General features: G+C 34.4%; 3 protein-coding genes across 4 annotated transcripts; 1 reads left to right on the top strand and 2 right to left on the bottom strand.

The window, feature by feature from the left end:
• Positions 1–2,569: 2,569 nt before the first annotated feature.
• LOC125201300 lies at positions 2,570–5,285 on the bottom strand. Of its 2 annotated transcripts, none has more exons than XM_048099358.1 (4): positions 3,826–5,285; positions 3,311–3,381; positions 3,114–3,217; positions 2,570–2,739 (listed from the first exon to the last, which is right to left on the bottom strand). In XM_048099358.1, the coding sequence occupies exon 1, from the start codon at positions 5,168–5,170 to the stop codon at positions 3,950–3,952; it is 1,221 nt and encodes a 406-aa protein (XP_047955315.1). In that variant the 5' UTR covers positions 5,171–5,285; the 3' UTR covers positions 2,570–2,739; positions 3,114–3,217; positions 3,311–3,381; positions 3,826–3,949. The 2 variants fall into 2 exon arrangements, with proteins under 2 accessions (XP_047955315.1, XP_047955316.1); XM_048099359.1 differs by having other exon boundaries at positions 3,875–5,285.
• A 5,531-nt stretch (positions 5,286–10,816) lies between these two features.
• Positions 10,817–13,252, top strand: LOC125199804. The gene is made up of 2 exons (XM_048097707.1): positions 10,817–11,711; positions 12,636–13,252. The coding sequence occupies exons 1-2, from the start codon at positions 10,817–10,819 to the stop codon at positions 13,136–13,138; spliced, it is 1,398 nt and encodes a 465-aa protein (XP_047953664.1). The 3' UTR covers positions 13,139–13,252.
• A 777-nt stretch (positions 13,253–14,029) lies between these two features.
• LOC125216293 (SUMO-conjugating enzyme SCE1-like) lies at positions 14,030–16,316 on the bottom strand. The gene is made up of 5 exons (XM_048117971.1): positions 16,175–16,316; positions 15,959–16,042; positions 14,513–14,665; positions 14,310–14,423; positions 14,030–14,208 (listed from the first exon to the last, which is right to left on the bottom strand). The coding sequence occupies exons 1-5, from the start codon at positions 16,238–16,240 to the stop codon at positions 14,146–14,148; spliced, it is 480 nt and encodes a 159-aa protein (XP_047973928.1). The 5' UTR covers positions 16,241–16,316; the 3' UTR covers positions 14,030–14,145.
• Positions 16,317–24,759: the final 8,443 nt, after the last annotated feature.

Raw genomic sequence — 24,759 nt, 5'->3', positions numbered from 1 at the left:
ATAATTCGCCTCTTCTCCCCTGTATATCGCGCAAAATTGTTTGACATCTTTGTCGCTTCGCTCCCAATGACTGCGGAGCATCTTCACGTTGCGGGGAACGGTATTCGTCGGCCTTCGTGCGTTGTAAACTTCGGTGACTTTTAGCCAAAAACACTTGTGGGTTTGTTGATTCCCGACGACAGGATCGTACGAGACGCCGATCCAAGCGTCATACGAGCCAACGTCTCGGCTTGGCTGTATGCATGGCCGGCTGCCGTCTCCACCGGCCTCTGCAGCCGCTGCCTCCTCTTCCTCCTCGGCATTGACGCCGAGATTGAGGTTGATCTGCCGGAGCCGGAGCCGGAGCCTCCACCAATTGGCCGGTCGGGCAACTGCGATCAGCGCCAAAAAATTCTCCGTAATTTGGGATAATCCCGGCGATTGCCCGTACCTCGGGGGGGGGAGGGACGATAGTATGCATCCACATCAAAATGTGGTGTTTGGTACGCCGGCGGGGTGGTCGAGCCTTGGGTGCCCGGCGACGAACCGGGAGTACCCAAACAGTTGTACCCAATCGTCGAACGAGTTCAAGTTGAACCCGACGGAGCGCCGCCTGCCGGAGCCGCCGCCGCTGGAGTTTCCATCGCCGGACATTTTTTCAACAATTTGAGAGTAGTGTTTGTGTGTAAAATGGAAGAGGAATGAGGAATGAGAGTTGTGTTTGTGTGTAAAATGGTGAATGGAGTATGGAGTATATTTATAGAAGAATTAAAAAAAAATTGAAAATTCGACCGTTTGGTCCCAACGGTCATTTGGTCGTTTGATTTTTTTTTTTTATTAAATTTGAATTTTTCGAATTTATAAAAAAAAAATTATTACGTCATAATTACGACGCCCACTCGCGGGCCGGCGAGTGGGCGTCACGCAACGCTCTAGCCTCGCCGGGTCGCGTCGCGCGACGAGATGTCCTCGCAACGCTGGCTCGTCTCGTCGAGACGAGACCGAGCCAAAATCGAGCCCGCGTTGCGGATGCTCTAACTACTCACTCCGTCTCGATTAAGAATCACATTTTCACCGGACACAAATTTTAAGATATGTAAAGAAAAGTTAGTGGAATGTGAGACCTATTTTTTTATATTGGTTTTATAATAAAATGTGAGTGAATTGAGTTAGTGGAATGTGAGATCTACTTACTATTTATGGTAAAAATGAAGTGTGACTCTTAATTGGGGACGGACCGAAATGGAAAAGTGTGACTCTTAATTGGGGACGAAATGGGTATTTAATACTCCCTCCGTCCCACTCAAGATGGCCACATTCTTGAGTGGCACGAGATTTTAGGAAGTGTTATTAGGTGGAATAAAGTAGAAAGGAAAAAGGTAGTTGAATATTTTAATGAGGAGAGAGGGGAGAGGAGGTTATATCCAAAATTGGAAAGTGGTCATCTTGATTGAGACAAACAAAAAAGGAAAGGTGGTCATCTTGAATGGGACGGAGGGAGTAACTAATATCGTACCGGTGCGAAGCACAGATTAAGATATTTAAAAACATTGATTTTAGATGGTAAACAAAATAATTATGAATTATACAACTAAAATATAACATATATTTAAAATACTTAATAACAAATTATAAAAAGTTGTATGTAACACTAACTCCGACTTTCCCACTTTCTTATGTTATTCTCTTTATTTTTTCCTCAACCATGCTTTATTATCTTTTTTATTTAATACATTAACATATTTTTCTTAATCTTCACAACAAAAAAATTATCTCTACTATAGAATAGATGAAGTATAAAGAAGGCAATGAGAGGGGAACTAGCTCATATCATATCCATGTCAGGGGAACTCTATAGCTCATATCCATGTTAGGTGTCGTTTCAAAAATATATATTTTTATGAGATGATAAGGGTATAATGCGTCGTTCATCTATAATAAAATAATCTCTCAGTCCTATAAAATAAGATCATTTTTCATTTCAAATGTCCCACAAAAATATCTCTTTTTATTTTTAGTAATATCTTTCTCTCTAATAAGATATACCACATTCTCTCTATAATTACTTTTCCTTTCTATCTCTCTTACTTTGCAAATTATGCATTAATTCTTATATGTCATCCAAAATGTCCATATTTTGTGGGACAAAAGAAGTATTACTCTCATTTTGTCATTTTAAAACAGCCACGACCTAAATCACAGTTACTTTCTTATTTTGTTTTGTTTTATTTTGTTTCTTATAAATCTTTTATTGATCAAATATAATGTTTTGTTCTTTCATACTAGTATATGCAATGTCCAATAGTTGGAAAATTGTAGAACAAATATTTTGTTTCCTTCAAGTATCAAAACCATTTGTACAAAAGGAGTCAAGTATGTATCACAGAAGTATGTGTTATTGTCATCATTTGATAGATATAAATGTTGCTCAAGATTGAATTACCCCCGAGTGCATGTTACACTATTTTTGTAACAAGGTAACAAGCGAGCACATGGGCCAAGATTAATCTTATGTAGCATTGTCCCGAGATTAAGTACCGCATCATATCTACCCAGCCGAAGAACATTCATAAGACATAATCTTATTTAATCCATCAAACCGAACGCCTTTGATTAACTGTAAGTGTAATAAATCTTGTAAAAAACCACACTCAACCTTAGCCATATGTTCTTGAAACTAAAAACAGAGGTGCCACAACTTGTACAATTGATCTCAGAAAACAGAAAGGGTGCATATGATCTTGCAGCTATCAAACCAAACTGCAGTCGAAGCACGAAACGGCTAGAGTAAGATAAATAGCAATTAGCAAGTATGAAACGCGAGGCTCTAAACAGTTTATGCAAGTATTACACGAGCCTCAAAGACAGTAACTTAGCATACGATAAAGAATAAAGCTTTGGAAAATCGGATGTTCTTCATAAAGCAGAAATCTATGTTACAGTAGAGGAAACTCGAAATGAAATTGAACTGGATCAGTTACAGTCCTAAGCAGTTAGATAAGCGTTGCAGCAAAGTTAATAAACCAAAGTCACTGAATATTTCAACGTAAACATCTTATGTCATAGACGATGGAATTCAAACAACAGGCAATCAAATAGGGGTTAAGTGACATTTACAAGCCAGAAATACGTACCTCCCCGAGATTCCTTTGCTATTGCTTGCATGTCTCCACAAAAGCATAACATGAGATAGTGTGACTCCATCCCAACTATTCATACTAATATGAACGAGAAAATGCTGAAATTCACAGACATGAGCAGATTTAGTCAATAATTTCATGTCCAATATCTGTTGTTTTACCTTTTTCTTTAGTCCAAACTTGTATTATACCTGATTCACCCTACTTTTTCTTCAAGTTGCATTGATTCTTCTTCCAAAAACACTCGCAGTGAAACAAGATTCTACATCAAATTCATTCTATCAACCATCAGCAAACAGACAGGGTAAACAGAGAATTTATAGCAGAGTTGTATCATATGATCTTAATAGAGTTAGTTTCGAAAGGAGCCTGTAAAACTAATTCTTGATGCAATTTTAAGCTAAAAATCTAAGCAAAAATTCATCTAAGACTTACATGTAGAGTATCAATAGCAACAATATTTTGCAGTGGAACATGCTATACCTTATTATTTCATTTAACCAAATCATGTTTGCCATGTAGTACAAATTATAAGCAGCAACGTAAAACATCACAATAGCATTTGTGTAAACGTATCCAAAAGGCCATAACAATATGGAAAGTGACATTCAAAACCAAGATTTTGAACTGTCACAAAATCAATAGAATCCAATTCCAACTAAGCATAATCAGATACTCCGCCAATGCTCATTCTTAGATAACTCACTCAAAATCCAGCAAGCTACCCCAAAGAACGATCAATTAGACCCCAATACCTAATCGTGCTCCCAACAATCAACCAAGTAACCTAATAGTGTAAAAAAACAATCTTTTTTCTCTGGTTTTGCTAATCACAAATATACACCATTTTCTTCTTGAAACCCCTCATCATCACTATCCAATAGGTAATCACCCTCATCATCAAAATCATAATCACCATCCTCCTCCTCCTCCTCCCCCTCCGAAAACGATGAAACTCTAACACCATTTAAACCCATAGCTCCAATGATCTCATCCAAACCGAGCTCCACAGAAGCCAAATCCCCACCAAACTCACTAACCGAAAACCTCTCACCCCTCTCATCACCATCATCATCACACTCCCTCCACTCCCTCTTCCTCAGCTCCAAATCACTCTCTTGAATCTCCCCATTCTCCACCCTATTCCACTGCACCCAAACATCAGCATGCCTCCCCAGCGCCCTATCCTGATCCCCCACCACCACGGTCCCCAAATTCGCCTCCCTCGCCTTCCTCAGCATCTCCGAGAAGTCCGAATCATCCGACACCAGCACAATCCAATCCACCCCTCTACTCATCGAATGCATCATCTGCCTCTTCAGCGCCCAATCGGCCGCCTGAGGCTTATCCTGCACCGTCTTCACATACACCCCGGCCCGCCTCAGCTCCTGCGCCAGCCCATACCCGACTTTGGGAGTCACCAAACGCCTCGCGGCCTCGTTGTACTTCTCGTTCCCGTCGATAAACCTCTCCTTGAAATTTCTCCGCTTCTTCCCCTTCAAGCTCCGCATCCGATTCATCTTCTTCTGCCTCTCCCTCTCGTGGAGCTGCCGGAAATGCTTCTTCAAATCCAAGTTGGTCTTGCATTTCCTGCCGCAGACGGAGCAAATGTAGGGCTCCGCCGGCGTCGACAGCCCCTTCCGCTCTAAGGCGTCGAGGCGGCGCTCCTCGCGGCGGCCCTCGACGACCCACTGGGGGAGGTGGATGAAGGCGTGGCGGTTGGCGTAGGCGGCGATGTCGATCACGTCGCCGAATTTCTTCGCCATGGATTTCAGGGCCTGCGCCGCCTCGAACGGAGGGCCGCGCGGCGGCTTGTTGTCGAGGTCCCACAAGATGACGACTTTCTTCGCCTTGGCGGCGTAGAATCCGTCCTTGGTCTTCACCATGTCGATTTCGTGGCTCGAGAAGCAGGATTTCACGGGGCGCCATTGGTAGGGTTTGGTGCGGAGCGGAATTGGGGGTTTTAGAGTGATGGGTTTGTGTGTGATTGCGCGAGGGGGGAAGGCGAGTGATTGCAATTGGGGTTTAAGGGAATTGATCGGAATCGACATTTTTGGAGGATTTGGAGCTCAATTTTGGGAGTTTGTTGGCAGTGAAGATAGGGAAGAAATCCTCCATTTTTCATTTCTGGATCATCTTTTTTGTCTTTAGGATATTCTATATTTTTGGGAAATTTGATTTTTAACATTGAATTTCAATTCAACTTGTTACTTTTTTTTTTATACTTCTTCCATCCCCAAATAATATGAACTTTGGGTTAGTACAAGTTTTAACATAAAATTAGTAAAATAAAAGAGACGTTAATGACCCCAAATAATATGAACTTTGGGTTAGTACAAGTTTTAACATAAAATTAGTAAAATAAAAGAGACGTTAATGACCCCAAATAATATGAACTTTGGGTTAGTACAAGTTTTAACATAAAATTAGTAAAATAAAAGTGATGTTGAAAGAAAAAATAATTAAAGTATTATTATGAGAGAATGAGTCTCACCTTATTAAAGATAAAAAACCCTTCAAAAATTAGAATGTGCATATTTTTGTGAGACGGGATAAAAAAGAAAGAGTGCATAATTTTGTGGGATTGAAAAAGTATTACTCCCTTCGTCCGTAAATGTTGTCCAGTTTTACCATTTTGGTCCTTCCGTGAAAAGTTGTTAACTTTAACTTTTTTCTACTTTTGGTAAATGGTCTTCACTTTCCACTAACTCTTTACACTCATATTTTATTATAAAACTAATATATAAATGTGGGACTTTAATTTCACTAACTTTTTCAACTCAATTTTCTACACCTTTCTTAAAACTCGTGCTGAGTCAGTCAAACTTGGACAATATTTTGCGAGCACACCTTTCTTAAAACTCGTGCCGAGTCAAACTTGGACAATATTTTGCGGGCAGGGGAGTATAATATAGGAGTACTACTCCCTCCATCCGTAAATAGGAGTCCCGTTTTTCCATTTTAGTCCGTCCGTGAATAGGAGTCTCGGTTCACTTTTACCATAAATGGTAATAGGATCTCACATTCCACTAACTCATTCCACTCACATTTCATTTAAAACTAATATGCACAAGTGAGACCTATATTCTACTAACTTTTTTTCATCCACTTTTCTTAACATTTTTTAAAACTCATACCGCCAAGAAATGAGACTTCTAATAGTGGACGGAGTGAGTATTTATTAACTAAATCTCTACTCTCTACGTTCCATAATATATGTCACACTTTCCTTTTTAGTTTGTTCTAAAAGATATTAAATTTCTTTTTTTTCGAAAAAAGTTTTCTGTCACATTAATATAAATATATTATTTTTTTTTCTATTTAAAACACAAAACAACATCTTCTAAAATTTTATGTCAATTTCTAAATGTGACATCTACTGTAGAACTGGGGGAATGGAACTTGGGGAAGGGAGTAACTAATTCAGATACACTGAGTCTTTTAAATTTTCAAGTAACTAATTCGTTAGAAGATGGTACCACAAAATCTAATCGAGAACCTATTCCCATGAAATACAAACACCAGAATCACATTGCATCACGCTAAGCAGCTAAAGATTAAATTGAATAACCGATCAATTTTCTATATAGAGTAGTATTCTACTTATCAATTGAGATGTGCTGCATAAATAAAAAAAATTATTTTCGTAAGTTATTTTATAAATTGCGGTGGCGACTAATGTTGGAGTCATGATTAAAAATTCAAAAGTTGATTATTTTTGTTCAAACACAACCTTTTGCAATGTGTATAAAAATGCAAATAGCCCGTAATGCTCAAGCTATAAAGGTTAACGTGTGGCAAAATAGCAATACATAATAATTTACTAGTACAACATAAATATTTGATAGAATAACGAAATCAATATATAGATAAAAGCAAATGTTTTGCAAGAAATAATGTATTCTATTATGTTCTTCCATCAATTAAAAGTGATCTTACGATAATTCAAAGATACATAAGAAGTTTCAAACAAACAATTTAGATGGAAAAGTGCTGCAGAGATAATCAATTGATTTTGAGTTTTGAAATCCGATGAATGCATAAAATAAGTTACTCCCTCTGTTCTATAGTAATGGAATCATTTTGCTATTTTAATATGTTTTATGGTAGTGGAGTCATTTCCATTTTTAATAAAATTCAAAATATTTCTTCTTACTTATTTTACTCTCTCTTACTTTATTCTCTCTTCATCTCACTACCTTTTTCATTTCTACTTTATTGTTCTTTTACTTAACTAACTTAACATAATTTTACTTAAATTACATGCCGAAAAGAATCGTCCTATTGAACGGAGGGAGTACGAACTAGTGCACAAATTAAGAGGAACACATTTATTTTAGTTATAAAATTCTGATAGGAATATTTTGAAAGCTAGTCTTATTTACAAGAATGTCCAAATATTACGATTTAAATAGTGAAAAATAATATTACAAACTTTGGACTATGTTGACATGTAACTTTCAATATCGAGGAAAACAATTTATAAACGTGCCGACTATTTTGCCAGGATTAGTTAACTGAAAAGGGGCAAATATTATATAGTTTGAAAGAAAAGATAAATAAAATATTAGTTAAACCATCTTACATCAATTCCCTTGGATTTATGCTCTTTTTATTCTTCTCCTTTCCCTTTCCATTGTAATTTATAACTATATTTCACAGTAGGATTTTGGCTTATCTAGCTGTTTTGGCCCAATACTTTTGACTGACTGTTTATAACAAGATTGAAATGTAATTACAATTATATGAACATTATTTTAATGAAGAAAGTGTTAAATATAACTCACACTATAAAAATATTAATTTGATTTGTAGAAAAACATTATTCATCATACAAAATAGTGAAAGATCATGGAGGATTAAAGAGATACTAAAACAATAATATATCGATAGTGCCGTAAGACAGAGGCGATGCAACACCTGAAGGTGGCAATGACAAAAGCATCAGTTACGTTGTTACAAACTTACAGAGTAATTTGAAGATAGTCGAGAGAGACCACTTGTACGATTAAGAGTTGCCGAACTCTAGTGGAAGTGCTAGGGTTTAGAGTATTTTTGAAGATATGGAATGAGAACTTGCTTATATTATTTCTCTATGGCTTTAAAAGGCTACAAGAATTTCAAAACCCATGGCAATTCGACTATCTTGATATGACTCGAGAAACAATTAACAAAGAAAATTCGAGATAATTTACTATATATTCCCTAATGAAAAGATATACTAATATATTGGAAAGATCTTTTATTTGTCAAAAGAAATCTTGATATCTTGAAAGCTTGATGATCTTCTTCTTAGGTTGAGTTGTCATCACCCCATTCTCAATCTTATTACAAAGACTTAGGACAACAATTGGATATAGCTTTCAACTTTCCTCACTCATTAAATGTGTGATGAGTTTGTTACTCAAAACTTGCCACAACAAGAGAATTGATGAAAATTCTAAAAACCAAATTTAATTGAGTTCTTTTATCGACTGGGCCGACAATGGGATCAGTTGACCCTGACACAGTTCTTTAACGCTTGTTACACGGCCATTGCTATGAATTTGGGGGGTTTGGTCTAAGTAGGTGTGCAATGTACACGTTCGAAATATTGTGATATGTTTGCACCATTTGCTAGCTAATACTAATACTAGACTTTTATTTCTTGTGAGTCATCTAGAAAAGGTCAGCCGATACCTTGAATGCAACGCTACTTCAGAAGTCTAAACAAATTAAAAATACTACTTAGTACTTTTCTTTTCTTATTTTTTTCCATAGGAAACGGCATATGTATTAGTAATAAATTAATTAATAAGGATTTGTTTGGTTATATATATTGGACTTGGCTGGAAAAATCAATATCCAATCCACAAAAATAAATATAAAAATTGGACTAAACAAAGTTATCCTGCTATCATCAGCCAAGTGTACATGTACATATTTGCAAATCACAAAATATATTCCATTCTCACTATATTCCCACTATATACTACTAGTATTATGATTATTTTTTACTCAATAAAATGTCAGTTCTATATTTTTATTTTGTCTTCGTTCCTATGTTGCTTTCATAGTTCCATTCTAATCAAAAAAATTTTCTCTCCACAGGATTAGAATAACTAAAAGCCAGGTTTACATATATTCATAAATTAAACTGACTTGATTTCGTATTTATAAAAGTAGTCCACTTAGAAATTTTTGTTTTATAGAGTACTCCATATCAAAAACTTTATCTATAAGCAATCTATTTTAAATTAAACAAATTCTAGAGCAATGATTGTTATTTTTTGCATAAAGAGAAGACGACAATGTTATTACATTCAAACTCAACTCTTACTGGTCATCTTCTTTCGTATTACCTCCGTTTCAAGTAGTCGAATCCTTTTGCCGTTTTTATACATTTCATAGTGGATATTTTTCTTTTTAATAAAAGTTAATACATTTTTTTTTACTGACTTTATTCTCTCTTACTTTATTCTATCTTTATCTACCTATTTTTTTTTATTTCTTATTTTATTTTTCGTGATAGAAATTCATGGGTTCCATCCTAAAACAAAAACCAATGGGTGATAGAAAGAATGGCCTATAATATCAGTTTTCTCTTGACACTTATGTGAAATAGTTATATGTATCATTTAGTTTCAATTGCTAACACCCTCACTTAAACCCTTTAAGGTGAATATTATAGGGGTTGGACTTTTTCTGATCATTTGGACGACTGGCCCAATTTCTCTTTTTCGATCGGTTGGGCCATTGGCTCAGATTTTAAACCCAGATATACTGATGAGTCAGTTATTTTTTTCGATTTCAGCCCAGATATATTGCTGAGTCAGTTAATTTTAGGCTACAGTCGGTGACCCGCTCTGATGTCATGATAGAAATCAATGAGTTTCATCCAAAAACCAATTGGTGATAGAAGGAGTGGCTTGTGACATTTATATATACTAGTTTCAGTTTTCTTTTGACACTAATGTGAGATAATTATATGTTATATTTTAGTTTCAATTGCCAACACTTCATTTACTTAACTTATTTATCATAATTTTTTCTTAAATCACGAGCTAAAAAGAAATACATCAATTACTATAAAACAACGAAGTACTAAATTAAATTACTTCTAGTTGTTTATAAAACAAAAATATAGTACACCGAAACATTCTTAACCAATCCAAAAAAAAAAGTCAATTCTAGGAATAGAGACTTCTTTTTGGCAATGATGATATACAAAAAACAAGATATGCAAAATCTCAGCTGTCCTCGACCAAAATCCACCCTCTCTTTAATCAAGTAAAAGTGTTGTGTTTCATGCCTTTAATTGGTCTCTTCGATCACGTTGTCCCAATATGTTTTACTTCATGTCTCCTCACGTCGTTCAAAATACCTTCCAAACACATCCCTCTCTCTCTCTCTCACATCACACACACTAGAATTGAGTCAACAAATCCTTTGTTTGTGCCAAGAATTTGGAGTCGGTTCTAATTAACACATAAATTATTCAATGTTGCATATGTGTTGTAACAAATCATTAATTAAGTAGGATTCAAATTTCAATGTCAATAAATAAAACCTCCTTTTCACCAAATATTTCCACCTTTGCATATTTCTCATAATATATTACTTCTATGCTGCCTTTCTTGAATCCATCATAGTCCAGCGTTCCATCAAAAACCAAAACATACTTCACAAACTCAATCAAATCGAAAAAGAAATTCGAGATGCTCATAGCTCTTATAGCAATCTCCTCCGGTTTCGTTGCGCTCGTACTATTTTTAGTAGTACGAGCGTGCCTTCGGCTTCGTCGTCGCTCAACGAGCGACAACGAAGCCGAACGAGGCCAGAATTTACAAAACGGCATCGCACGGCTTCACCAAGTGAGCCCCCACCACGACGCCTCGGCCCCGGCCGAGGCGTCGCGGAAATCGAATTACTACCTCTTCCGGCGCGGCGCGACGCCGCCGAAGGCGGCGGCCGCGCCGTTCAGCTGGGCGGACCACCCCGCCCTCGTTACCGACGCGGTGGAGAGCGGGTGGCCGCGGTTCGCCTTCGCGGCGGCGGCGACGACTGCGGTGCAGTCGTCGCCGTCTGTGAAGTCGCTGCTCGGCGCGTGCGCCGCCGCCGGCGACGGCGACGGCGGAGATCGCGGCGTGGAGATCGGGTGGGAGGTGTGCGAGGGATCGGCGGATTTTATGCAGAAAATCCGATTGAATTCGTCGGCGGTGGAGGTGGTTAGGGCGGGGCTGCCGCTGCCGGGGCCGAATTTGGGGAATTCGTCGTTTCCGCAGGAGGCGTATTTTGAGGTGACGGTGGTGGCGTGCGGCGGCGGGGGGAGTGAGGGGAGGAGGGAGAGGAGAGGGAGATCGGAGGGGGATGATCGGATTAAGCTGATTGATGAGGATTTTAATGCGAAGAATGGTGGGGATTCGGTGAATTGTGGCCATAGCCAGAGGAGGAGCAAGGTGGAGGAGGGTATAATTGGGAGACATGACGCGAAAATTGAAGGTGTTTTGGTGTGTGTGGGGCTCACGGGGGTGAATCCGATTCCGGCGAGGTTTCCAGGAAGTTTTCCGGCGTCAATTGGGTTTAATTCCACCGGCGCGATCTTTCTAGATGGTAATTAAATCTCTTTCTCTAGATGATTTTTTTTCATAACGATATGATGCATGGCTTTGAAAATGATGAAAGAGAAGAGAAAAATGGTCAATTTTGTTATATAAAACGTTCACTTTTTAAAAAATAGATTCATAATAAATGAAAATGTAGATGAGATAGTCATTTTTTATGGTTCTGTCAAAAAATTAACGGTCAAACACTAATTATATAGTAGTGTGACCATTAGTTTTTTGACGGAACTGTAAAAAAAGACTGCTAGGACAAAAATTTCATTTATTATGGACCTATAAAATAAATTAGTAAATTAGTGGCACAGGAGTTTAAATCATAAAAAACCAGTTTTTCTCTCAATGTTAAGAAGATATTGCTAATGTTCAAAACAATGTTTTGTTAAGATTGGATTTTTTTTTCCTTTTTTGTTTTCTTATTTAGCAAAATACATCAATTTTAGATGACACTTGGTTCTGTTTGATCAAATACTCCACTTGTTTCAATAGATGACACTTTTTCCTCCCTCATCTACAAAAAAAATATTGTGTCCGATTCGTCTTTTACGAAAAATTTGTCTCCCAAAAAAGTGAATATAAAGAATGATAAAACATTCATTTTCCACACTGAAAGAATGATAGAGTAAAAGATAAACACAGACTTAAAAAATGGACATAAAGAAATAGCATCTCAAGATTCTCCAATAATGCAAAAGACAAATTCTTGATTTTGCTTCAATCTTATTTGACTCATGTTAGGTAACATTGAACTTAAAGATACCAACCCTCATTGACCCATCTAATAATTATTCCATTCATATATGATCTTGATATAGTAGGTTTAATTTCATCATCAATCAAATAAATATATGTGAATCATCAGCAACTCAATAATTCAACTATGATCTTAAACGATTGTATGTTCGACCCGATTCAGGAACGAAGCACGTGCCAGAATCCGAACCCGCAAGCTGGGGAAAGACGGACAAGGTGGTCGGGTGCGGCTACAGCCCGGGACAGAGGAAGGTTTTCTTCACAGTCGACTCCCAAGTAGTCCACGAGATCCACTGCAAGACCGAGGACTACAACACCCCCCTCTACCCGACCCTGGCGGCCAGTGGGGATGTCGTGGTGCTGGTGAACCTCGGGCAGTGCCCTTTCCGATTCGCGCCTGCGAATCAGCATCGGACTCCCAACCCTTGCTTCATGGGAGCCTCCCCTACCCTCGGGTACGAGGATAGCAAGGAGCTTTTCTCGATGGGGAGGATCGATTCGCTGTGGATGCAGAGGAGTGCAGCCAGAAGCAACAACAACACAGTCAATAGCATCAAAGCTATGGAAGAATATGATCAAGAATCTGAGGGTGATTTGTTTGAAATTGTTCTGGAAAGTTCTGGAAGATCACCCTATACAGGCTATACTACTCCAAATATTCACTAGAATATTTTTATATATTCTTTTTTTTTCTTGTAACCACCTGATTCTTTTTGTGAATGTGAGATGTGAATTTGCATAATTTTTTTAATCAATGGAGAGAGTGTCAGGGCTGTCAAATCGTGCAGGTTGGATCGTTATCGTATCAACCCATTATCGACCCAACCCAACCCAACCCAACCCGAAATCATCGGGCTCTTATCGTGTCCCAACCCAACGGGTTCGTGTCGGGTTCATGTGTGTTATCGTGCACCCAAAAAAAAGGCGACTCTCTGTTAATGATAGTAAGTTGCTTGACACGACATGATAACGACTAAAACATGATGTTATTACACGATAAAATAAAAAATTACCAAATTAAAATAATTATTTTCTTAATTAAAACAAAAAAATTAATGTATTAGTAATATTAAATCTATATAATTTAATTAAATGATTAAAAAATCAATTTAATAAAATCTAACCATAATATCTTCTTAAAATTCATAAACAATGAATTAATATTTTCAATTAATAAAATTAAAGTATTGTATTTTTTAATTAATTAAAATTAAAATATAATTTTTTTTAATTAATTAAAATTAAAGTATAATATTTTTAATCAACAAAAATAACTAAAATTTAAAGTTTAATAATTTTTAATTAATAAAAAATAATAATTTTTAATTAATAAATAATAATAATAATAATTTTTTTTCATAACGTATAACCCAAACACGACCCGACCCAACATCTTTGTGTTCTTATTGGGTCGACCCTATAAGGACCCAAATCCTGAACGTGCGTATTCGTGTCGTGTTAATTTCGTGCGGATCCGTATTATGTTATTGTATGGTATCAAAAATTGTCAACCCTCAGAGTAGAGTGTATGAAATTGAATGACCAAAACAGATTAAATGTAAGAATACTGAAAAATCTCATCAAGAAAAAGAAATTAAAGATATGTGGTTCTTGCGTTCATGTAGAAGAGTAATTTTTCATGACATTCGATTTAAAACAAGAGAAACCGAACCCTAGACGGGAGATGGATACTGCTTGGCCTGTTCGCGAACCCGTCTCCTGTACTCTTCAGGTTGCTGCACACATACACAACGACATTTCAGAGACGGTAGAACGTAGCAACGATGGTGCAGGATATAGGAAACGAATGAATGATCGTTATGAGAATGGAAATCACCTGCATGAAGAGATGATAGCCATCGGTTTGGGCAGGATCGCTTGGATTAGGCCGGTCTAGTAAGTCCTGAATGCCAACTAGAACTTGCTTCACCGTGATGGCAGGTCTCCAATCCTAACGGGAGACGGTTTCGTAAGTTTAATACAGAAGCTATCAAAAAGAAAAGAAAAAAAGAGTTGAATCAGAGTGTTTGAACTACTTACAGTGTCCTCACTGAGGATTGACAAGCATACTGTCCCTGACGGGTATATGTTAGGGTGGAAGAAATTCGGAGGGAACTTGCACTTGGGCGGTTTGCTAGGATAGTCTTCGCTGAAATGCATCGTGAGTGGAAAAAAGCCACCCTCCCAATCCGTCTGCCATACAAAATATTGCTATCATTCATCAACAAGCATAGTAAGCACATATAGTGCCAATCAAGAACCTGATTTGTACTTCCTATGTGAATAATCGAGCATATACTTTTAACCATGTATGAAATGACATATACATATTCTGGCTAAGAAGTCTTGCAATGCAAAAGCACGGACAGAAGAAAAGAAATTCCTAGAAATGTCTGTAATGTATGAGAAAATATGACAAGAAATTCCTAGAATACATATTTCAATCTGCCATTGGAGGAACATATCATCCCTCAATTCTGGTCATACAACTAGACAACTTTGTTAAATATTGCAAGCCTATAATCTAAATGACACGATAAGTGTCCAACTTAAATGTTCTAGTCACAGGCATGAACTCAAATTCTGCAAACCTCGCAACAATCCTGGTATCCTAAGCAACAAGTGGACTCGCAACAATTCTAGTATCATATGCAATAAGTGGACTCAACAAACTCGAAAAATGATGATTTTGTGTTTCAAAACAATCTCAGCCACATTGTCAAGATGTCATCTACCCTTTTAGAAATGTCCACAATATTGATTCCAATAGCAAACATACCCAACTGAAATATTGAATACACACTCCGCATAATCACCTTTAACAAATTGCAATTATTTCATTTTCTTCGGTATCAATCATACAAACCAAACAACACCATAAAAACCTTCTATTACACAATCAGACTAAATGCAAAGAAGACACATCCCCACATTAAAACTAACATTGTTCAATAAACAGAATTGGAATTAGAATTATACGAATTGAATTATAAATTTATAATTCAATTCAAAATACTTTCTTTGGTAAAAATGATACTTGTGGAGTATGTGTATGTGCGTGCAAAAATGATACTTGTGGAGTGTGTGTATGTGCGTGCAGTATGTGTGTGCAGCATGTGTGTAGTAAGTGCGTGCGGTGTGCGAAAATGCCAAATTTATAACTATTTGGAATTCCAAATTGGAATTGCAATTCAATTCCAAATCCAAACAAACAAACTTAATTATTGAAAACAAAAAAACTCTTTGCAACCAACCATTGTTAACACTCTACAATGCAATCAAAACCAATGCAATCAAAACCACCAATTACTACTCCCACAAATCACAAATCCACAATAAAACTTGAATCTTTACAACATAAAAAACAAAACTAAGTGTAATAGAGAAATACCCTTCAATCACCAGTACTATAAATCACAAATCCACAATAAAAATTGAATCTTTTCAACACAAAAACAAAACTAAGTGTCTTAGAGAGATACCCACGTTTGCTTTACCAGGGATTAAGCAATGCCACACCATCAAATTAACCGTACCATCCGACCTCGTCTCAGGCCGCGCCACAAAGCCCTGAAAACCACACAAAATTCGACTAAAGAAGATGAAGAAAAATCAAAACCAAAAAAAACCCACAAAAAATAAAGCAAAATCCATCAGTTCTCATATATTTTCACACAGTACACAAGTGATACTATTACTAACATGTGGGTGATTCTTGCGCCATGATTTTCTCTCCTCTGTGAGTCGACCTAGCGTTATGCCTGACATGATTGATCTTTCGAATTTCTTCTTTGATTTGTTTATCAATTCTGCAATTTATATCGAATACAAATTTGACTTCTGGAATGCCCGAAAAAATGGTTGCTACTTTTTTGTTTAATTATTATTTTATATATATTAAATGTTGTTCCTAAATTTTTTAATTCTAATTGAATCGACACAATATTAAATCAAATTAAGAATCTTAATTATTTTTAATTGTCGCATTAATGTATAAAACGATGACTTTTGATAATTTCAGACGGTGTCTTTTTCGTAAAATAAATATGTTTTTCCTTTATTATTTTAAAGAAATAAAGTCGTTGTAGTGTCGTTTCCGTAGAATAAATATTTTTTTCCGTTATCATTTTAGAGAAACAAAGTCAAACAAAGTCGTTGTAGTATCGTTTCTGTACATTAAATATTTTTTCCTTTTATTATGTTAAAGAAACAAAGCCGTTGTGTGGGCATTTACAAAAATACGTCGTTTTGTACATGAATGAAACTATTGCAAAAATAAAAGCGTTGACATTTTATATTTCATTTTCAAATCAAAGTTGACTAATATTTTATCTAATTTTATAGTTTAAATGATAATTATCTTATTTTAAAGAAACAAAGCCGTTATGTGGGCATTTACAAAAATACGTCGTTTTGTACATGAATGAAACAATCGCAAAGATAAAAGCGTTGGCATTTCATATTTCATTTTCAAATCAAAGTTGACTAATATTTTATCTAATTTTATAGTTTAAATGATAATTATCTTATTTTAAAGAAACAAAGCCGTTATGTGGGCATTTACAAAAATACGTCGTTTTGTATATGAATGAAACAATTGCAATGATAAAAGCGTTGGCATTTCATATTTCATTTTCAAATCAAAGTTGACCAATATTTTATCAAATTTTATAGTTTAAATGATATGTTCACATATATTTTCAAGTTTGATTTGAATATTATGCATATATCTAATGGAAAAGATAATCTTTTGTCTATTGCGTAAAAAGTTAATCTTTCCCTAAATTATTGCAATGCTAATTACTCCATGTAACAAATTCATTGTAAATGAGCACTTAACAATGCACAAATTTAAGTGTAAAATAATTGGGTTATCCTAATATACTAACAAATTTTAAAGTTACGACATAAGTTCAATCTCGTGCTGCCACATGGCACGATATATGCACTATTGTAAACACAAAAATGCAATATACATTTGCAGAAGTTATAAACGGATTTCGACATATTGCATTTTAGTTATTGACAAATTGTACTTTTTACTGTTGAGTTTTGCATTTTAGATATAGACTGTTTGATTTGCATTTTATATATAGACATATTGCAATTATATAATTTATTTTGCATTATAGACAATTTATGTTAAAAATGCAAAACTTAACAATATAAAATGCAATTTGCTTATAACTAAAATACAATTTGCAAAATCCATCTACAACTTCACAAATGTATATTGCAGGTTTAGTGTTTACAATATTGCATGTTTCGTGCCACATGTCAGCATGAGATTGGATGTACTTTCTGACTCTAATTAATGATGCACCCTAATGCTCCCTGTAAAATAATTTTAAAAGAATCCAATTATATACATATCCTGTGTACTTTTATTATACTCCTACTTTTGATTTTATCATTGGACGAAAGTGAAAAATACTAGTTGAATCATATATATATATTTTCGCCTATTATTTCATTTGCATAAAGGCTGAAAAACATTTTTTGGCCAAAATTGAATGAAATTGAAAAATTAAATTGATAAAAAAAAATACCCGAACCAAACCAAAAAATTGAAAATCAAAAAGTCGCATAACATACACTACAACCGGTTGAAAATTCGAAGATTTATGATGAGATATTTTAGGCTTTTAGTTTGTGCTACTATGTATAAAATTAATTAAATTTATATATTAAAATATATAAAGTGTACTATTAAAAGTGAATCTAGTTTTCAGTCTTTTATACACATAAACTAATTGAACCGGAAATACCGATTTTTTCTAAAAAAATAAAATAGAACCAAATCTAAATCCAAAAAAGTTGAAATATATAGTACTCCATTAAACTTCTGTTCGAATATTCGACTTTCAATTTTTTCCCACACCCCTGCCTACCATCATTGCTTGATTATTACTTTTTTTTCATTTTACTTGTTAACTTTATGATATTTCGGTGAATTGATTAGTAGAACATATCACAAGACAAATTGTTTTTAAAGAAACTTCCTTTCAAATAATCATATAAGAAGTATAGTAATGAAATGTAGCGGTAGGAGTCTAAATTCGGATATCAAGTAATACCCGACCCGACATGATACCCGCAACTCCCAGTTGCATGTACGAAATCACAACATTTCAAATAGCCGGTATAATCGATTGGGTCTCGAATATACTCAACTTAGGAGTCCCTTTCACTTTTGCACACTCGTTTTATAAAAATGATAATAAATAACTTAGATAAGACTCTTGTCAACATTATTCTCTCTTACATTACTATTTCTCCACTTTAACTATTTATTATCATTTTTACAAAATGAGCTTTGTGCAAAAGTGACTGTGACTCCTAATAGCGGAAGGAGGGAGTATTCAATTTTAATTTGATGACTTTTGCACGTGAGTTTCCAATTTTACAGCATTAAATTGAAAAGTCCAAAACCAAAACCCCCCAATTGACTTAAAAAGTCCAATCAAACTCTTCTCGTAAAAGAAATCCTGATTAATTTTATCTATCCCAAAGAAATACGGGATATTAGATTTCCAACTAATTAAGGTAAACCCAGAAGTCCTCTATACTGTTAAATACTACTCCCTCCGTCCCATAAAAGTTGAGTCGTATTCCTTTTTAGTCCGTCCCAACAAAGTTGAGTCATTTTCTTTTTTAACAAAAGACAAAACATCTAATCACTCTTACTTTATTTCATCATTTACTTTACTCTCTCTTATCTCTCCTACTTTTTACATCTCTCCTATTTATTTAATATAAATTTTTAATCTCCGTGTCCAAAAGTTTTGTATCAACTTTTATGGGACGGAGGGAGTACTACTATATGATTGAGGTCCATTTGCTTAATCATACAAAAAAAGTTTGATAATCTCGAAAAGAATATAATTGTTGAATTTTTTTTCAATAAAATATTTTTAACCATTTTTAATTATAATTGCTACTAGGCCTGTCAAATCGGGTATCCGCGGATACCCTATCCCAAAATTTCGAGTACCCGATCCCGAATTTTCCAAAATCTAATACTTGATATCCGATCCGAAAATAATTTCGGGTACCCAAATACCCGACTCGGGTATCCAGTCTCGATAAATCAGGAATCCAATCCCGATTTTTTGTTTTAAAAAAAAAAAATTTAAAAATTAAAAATTCAGAAGTTATAACATCCATCATTCATCCATAATAAACATCACAATTCAAACATTAGTCCTAAATGTGACTTAAGAGTGAAGGATTTTGGGAGTATATTTAATTTTTTATTTTTTTTGAAAATAAAAGAATGAATATTTAATTTATTAAATTAATAAAAAATTAAAAAACTTGGGTAATTCGGGTAATTTGGGTATACCCGATCGGATATCGGGTAACCCGATAATCCAAAAATCTTATACCCGAACCCGATCCCGAAATCCGAAAAATCGGATATCGAATATCCAATTACCCATTATTTCGGGTTTGAATATCGGGTATCCAATATCCGATATCTATTTTGATACCCCTAATTGCTACGGTTAAAAAGTTGAGTTATCATTTTTCAGGAATCATGGATTAATAAAATGGATTGGGTAGAAAGAGTTCAATTAACAAAAATAAAATCATTTTTAGCATTGAGTCCATTTGAAATTGTTTTATAAAAAAATTAGTTTGGAGTTTATTTTCTTACACATCTCATGCCATGTATCATTATATATGGGCGGCCCATAAACATTTGGTCCATGACTATAGCCCATGGGCTTCTATGAACATGGAAACTTACTTGTATTAAAGAGAATAATAGTTATAAGAAAAGAATATTGCAAAATTACTGGATTCTTTTCTTGATGGAAACTCAATAAGGAAGAAACAAGAAAGATCGAGTAGTATATAAATATTTTAATATAATTAAACGTGACACTAAGAAAACCCTAGTTTCCTACACACATGCTAGATGAGTTGTTTAATTAGCTGTATTTTCAGATAATCTTGTTTTCATTCTGCACTTTTGGATCTACACACATGATAGTATAAATTTATTTCACATTTGAATTCTCCACTAATTAACACTCTGTAACTATGTTAACTTTTGTGATTTTATTAAAAAGAATCTACAATTGATTTCACTATTTTATAATTAGCTATCCATTACGTACATAAAAATATCATTAATCATGAATTTAAATTTTTTTTTTTATCACTATCAGTTAATTTTTTTTAATATACATGCCCTAGCTTAAGATTAATTAACCAATCCTAATATTGAGATATTAATTCAAGTCTTAAGAGCGAAGAATAGGAAGAAAGCAAACATAAACTCTAATTGAATTAGTGAATACTAGTACTAGTTAATTATTTAAATAGTTTAGTTAAAATAGAAGAAAGAAACGAATGGCCTTTCGGAAATATTTAAAAATAATCATCGGAGAGAGACGAAATATCATACGGAGTAGTAGTATTTGTTAAATACTGCCACAAAATTAACGTGATAGTTTAACTTGAATATATAATTCTAATTTCTAAACACGACAATCCAATTTTTTGTTTTAGGTCTTGAATAAGAAAATAAAAACACACAATATAATATTCAACACATCATTTTTGAAATAAAATATGTAAAAACATTCCACAATCCAAGACTAAACACAATTTAATACTAGTGATTAGCATAAGAGCGGCATTGGTCGATGCAAACAAAAATAATAATATTATAATAATAGATCGAACTCATAATCCTAGCTAATTATGATACAAAGAATGATTTATGTTATAAAATTACGATTTTTTGGTATGTGGGCTTGATAAGGTAAAAGCTGACAGAAAGATAGATAAGAATAATAATGTAAGTTTAGAAAAGAAGAGTGGGAGCATGTGATCGTAACAAAATATGAAAAGATGGATTTAGGAATAAAGTGGTGTGACCAATTACAAACTTAGATGATGAGGCAAAAAATAAAGTAAATGGCATAAGATAGTGAAGAATTTTAGTCCCACAAGCATGTGATTTTGTCCTCATCATTTTTCAATTTGATGGGATGCTAATTATTGCAATTACTATTCCTTACATATTGCAATTCGATTTAATCGACCTCTTTGTCTCAAGGTAATTCCTTGTGCTGAGTTCGATACGTAAGTTTTTTAATTGCTTGGTTATTTTGTGACTGGTATGTTTGCTCGTTATGACGTTATGTGTATTGTTTAGTATGCAGAGTTGTAGTAGTCGATGGTAAACTATCGATATATTATTATGTTTTTTAAACGAAAAATAAGCTAAATTATGAGTTGTTCCATTAGTCTTCCTTGGTTGCATGTAATTACTTATTATATGGCTCATCACTTTAAACGAGCCAGTTCGCTCGCCACCTCGTGTATGACAATGTTTTGATCTTAAATGTTGCTCTTGTAAATTGGTTATATTCATTTGTAACTGTTTTAGTTGTTGTTGTCGACTGTTTCATAGTATGACACATTTAAATTCTCAATATTTGTTGACTTTGTCATTTATTTCGTGTTTGTTGTTTGGAACTTTTTGAACTTGTTGTGAGACTGCTAATCTAAAATGGTACATATTTCACTATTATTCCCATTATGAACTGTTCAAGTATTGCAAAGTATACTCTATTAGTCGTCAATCTTAGGCTTTGAAACATTTCTCTTGTATAAAAAAGAGCATGTCCAGTTCTACAACTTAGAGTACATCACTTATAAATAGCGGATTAAGGTGCTTCATTGGTAGATTGACTCCACTGCTGGCTCATGACAATCAGAAAAGTCTATTAAATTTGATCACAGGAACTGCCGCCGACCCCACAATGCGGTAGTTCCAAAGTCGCCAAGTGAAAACAAGCCTTAATACGAGGGTAGATAGCCGCACAATATTTCTGAGTATTTTTTCTTAATATTGTTGACATTTTGTCCTCGTTACTAAAATTTTCCTTTAGATAGTACTCCCTCCGTCCCGCTTTAGGAGTCCCGGTTGAGTCGGGCACATGTTTTAAGAGAAAAGTGTTGTTTGAGTGTGTAATAAATAAATATTGTAGTGGATGTTGGGACCCACTTTTAATTGAGTGTCCAATAAATAAATGTTATAGTGGATGTTGAGATCCACTTTTGAAACTTTTTTATTAGTTGTAGTGGATGTTGAGACCCACTTTTAACACTTTGTAGGTATTTTTTATTAATTTATCTTAACCGGGACTCCTAAAGCGGGACGCCCAAAATTGATCAACCGGGACTCCTAAAGTGGGACGGAGGGAGTATTTTTTTAGAGAAAATTGATTAGAAACTCTAATGCCGTATTGCTATCAGGACTATCTGATTTAGAAATTACATAAAAGAATAAATAATTTTAATTACATGTAATTTTTTTCCTAGCAAATAAATTAAGTAGTGCATGAAAAATCAATATCCACATTAAGCAAAAAATTATAAACATATGTGGGCCAAATTCATTATACAATAATATAAGAAAAAGTATCCAAGTAACGAGTCAATATCTAATGAGATGAAAATGATATTTAAATCAACTCCATGAATTCGACTCTCACACAAACCTTGAGCTTTACGCATTTAATAAATAGTACATAAACTTAATTAGAATTTTTTTTTACCAACTTTCAACAGCAATTAAATTCATAAATGGCATTCATCATCTAACTAATCTAGTCATATGCCATCTAATTCCAACCAATATAATCAGACTTTTGCCCAACCTCTCTAAAAGAGCCAATTAAGAGAGGAATTTAGTGATTCTTGATGGTACAAACCACCAAAAATAATTCTCTGGATTTATATTTATATTTTCCAAATATATATCATCGTTTTTTATATGTTGATTTTGTTGTTGTTTTTGTCTTTGTTTATGTTATAATGAGTTTTAGTATTGTTGCTATGCTATTTCCATGGTTCGATCGTTTGCAGTATATCGAAAAATGTATTTATATTTTACCAAAAATAAAGAAAAATGTATTTATATTGATATTATAATTGCATTCAATTCAATTGGACTGAGGGACCAGTAATAATTATCTAACTTAATGTAGCTAGGTTTGAGTAGGCAATGAATACTCTCTCATTACACTAAAGTTGTCAATTTTTGGGCATTCTATTATATTTAGTGTTCTCCAATACACTAAAGACTAAAATGTAGTTAAATTGACGTAGTACTTATCTCTAGTCACACATTGACATCTACCTTCTTTTGTGTAATGTCATTAACACTTTTGAATCAATATTTTGATGACTTTATCACATTTTAATAAATAAAAACTTTATTCCTATAGAATAATAGAAACTAGGAATGAATCTGGACTGTTGATGCATTATCACAATGTATGAAATGGATCATCATAATAAATAAGATGCACTATTCAATGTAAAAAGCAGTTCGTACATTTTTTTTCATGGAGAGAAATGCTCAAGCTAGAGATTTAAAAGCGAGTAGCAGAATAAATTATGCAGTACAGAAACAGTTCATAACAAAAATTACAACGAAAGATATTGAAAATATGCATATACAAAAACATTCCTTCCATCTGAAATCATCAATCAACCTATGAAATAGATGTGATCTCAAGGCAACGCCATGCTGAATAAGAAGTTAAAAACAACAAATACAAAACACATGATAAAATATGCAGTTATCGAGAATTTAAATGCGCCTCATTCTGCACCAGTCGGCAACCACTAGGAAATTTAGTAGAGTAGATCATATATATGTGGAGTAGTTATTTTGTCAAAAGAAAGATTGATATAAAGCAAGTGAGATAGGTAGCAATCATCAAGAAACTAAGATTTTGAAGACATAAAACAAGGCAACAAAGTAGAATGGGTACTTAGGTTAGTGGGGACTTAGGTTTGAGGTGACTAGTTGATTTTGGTTACTCCACCAAATTAAACTAACGGTTGGATTAATGGAATGATTACAATATATGGATTATATGTTAGGTAGAGAAATTGAAAGTTGGAAAAGAGTTTAACCATGTAGATTTCTTGCATATCCCCCACCCCACCCCCAATTCTTTTACTTATGATTGAAGTAGTTGAAGAATGGTGTGGGTTGTGACAGTTTTCTTAACTTGTAGTCCAACGTTGGAGTATTAAAATCAAGCAATAAAATATTGATTTATATTTTTGTTTTTTATTTGGATTCAAGTCTTGAATTTCATCTTCTTTTTTGAGATCAAAGCAATGTGATTGATCTAGTGGTTCTAGTTTTAGTTTACAATACAATAGCACTAGTACCCCTATATATAAGTGACGAGGTAGGTCAATTTGATACTACTATGAGATTAACTAGTAGTTAAATATTTCGAATC

Source organism: Salvia hispanica, chromosome 1, assembly GCF_023119035.1.
Source record: "Salvia hispanica cultivar TCC Black 2014 chromosome 1, UniMelb_Shisp_WGS_1.0, whole genome shotgun sequence".
Classification (NCBI taxonomy): Eukaryota; Viridiplantae; Streptophyta; class Magnoliopsida; order Lamiales; family Lamiaceae; genus Salvia; species Salvia hispanica.
This window is presented reverse-complemented; position numbering and strand designations above follow the sequence as displayed.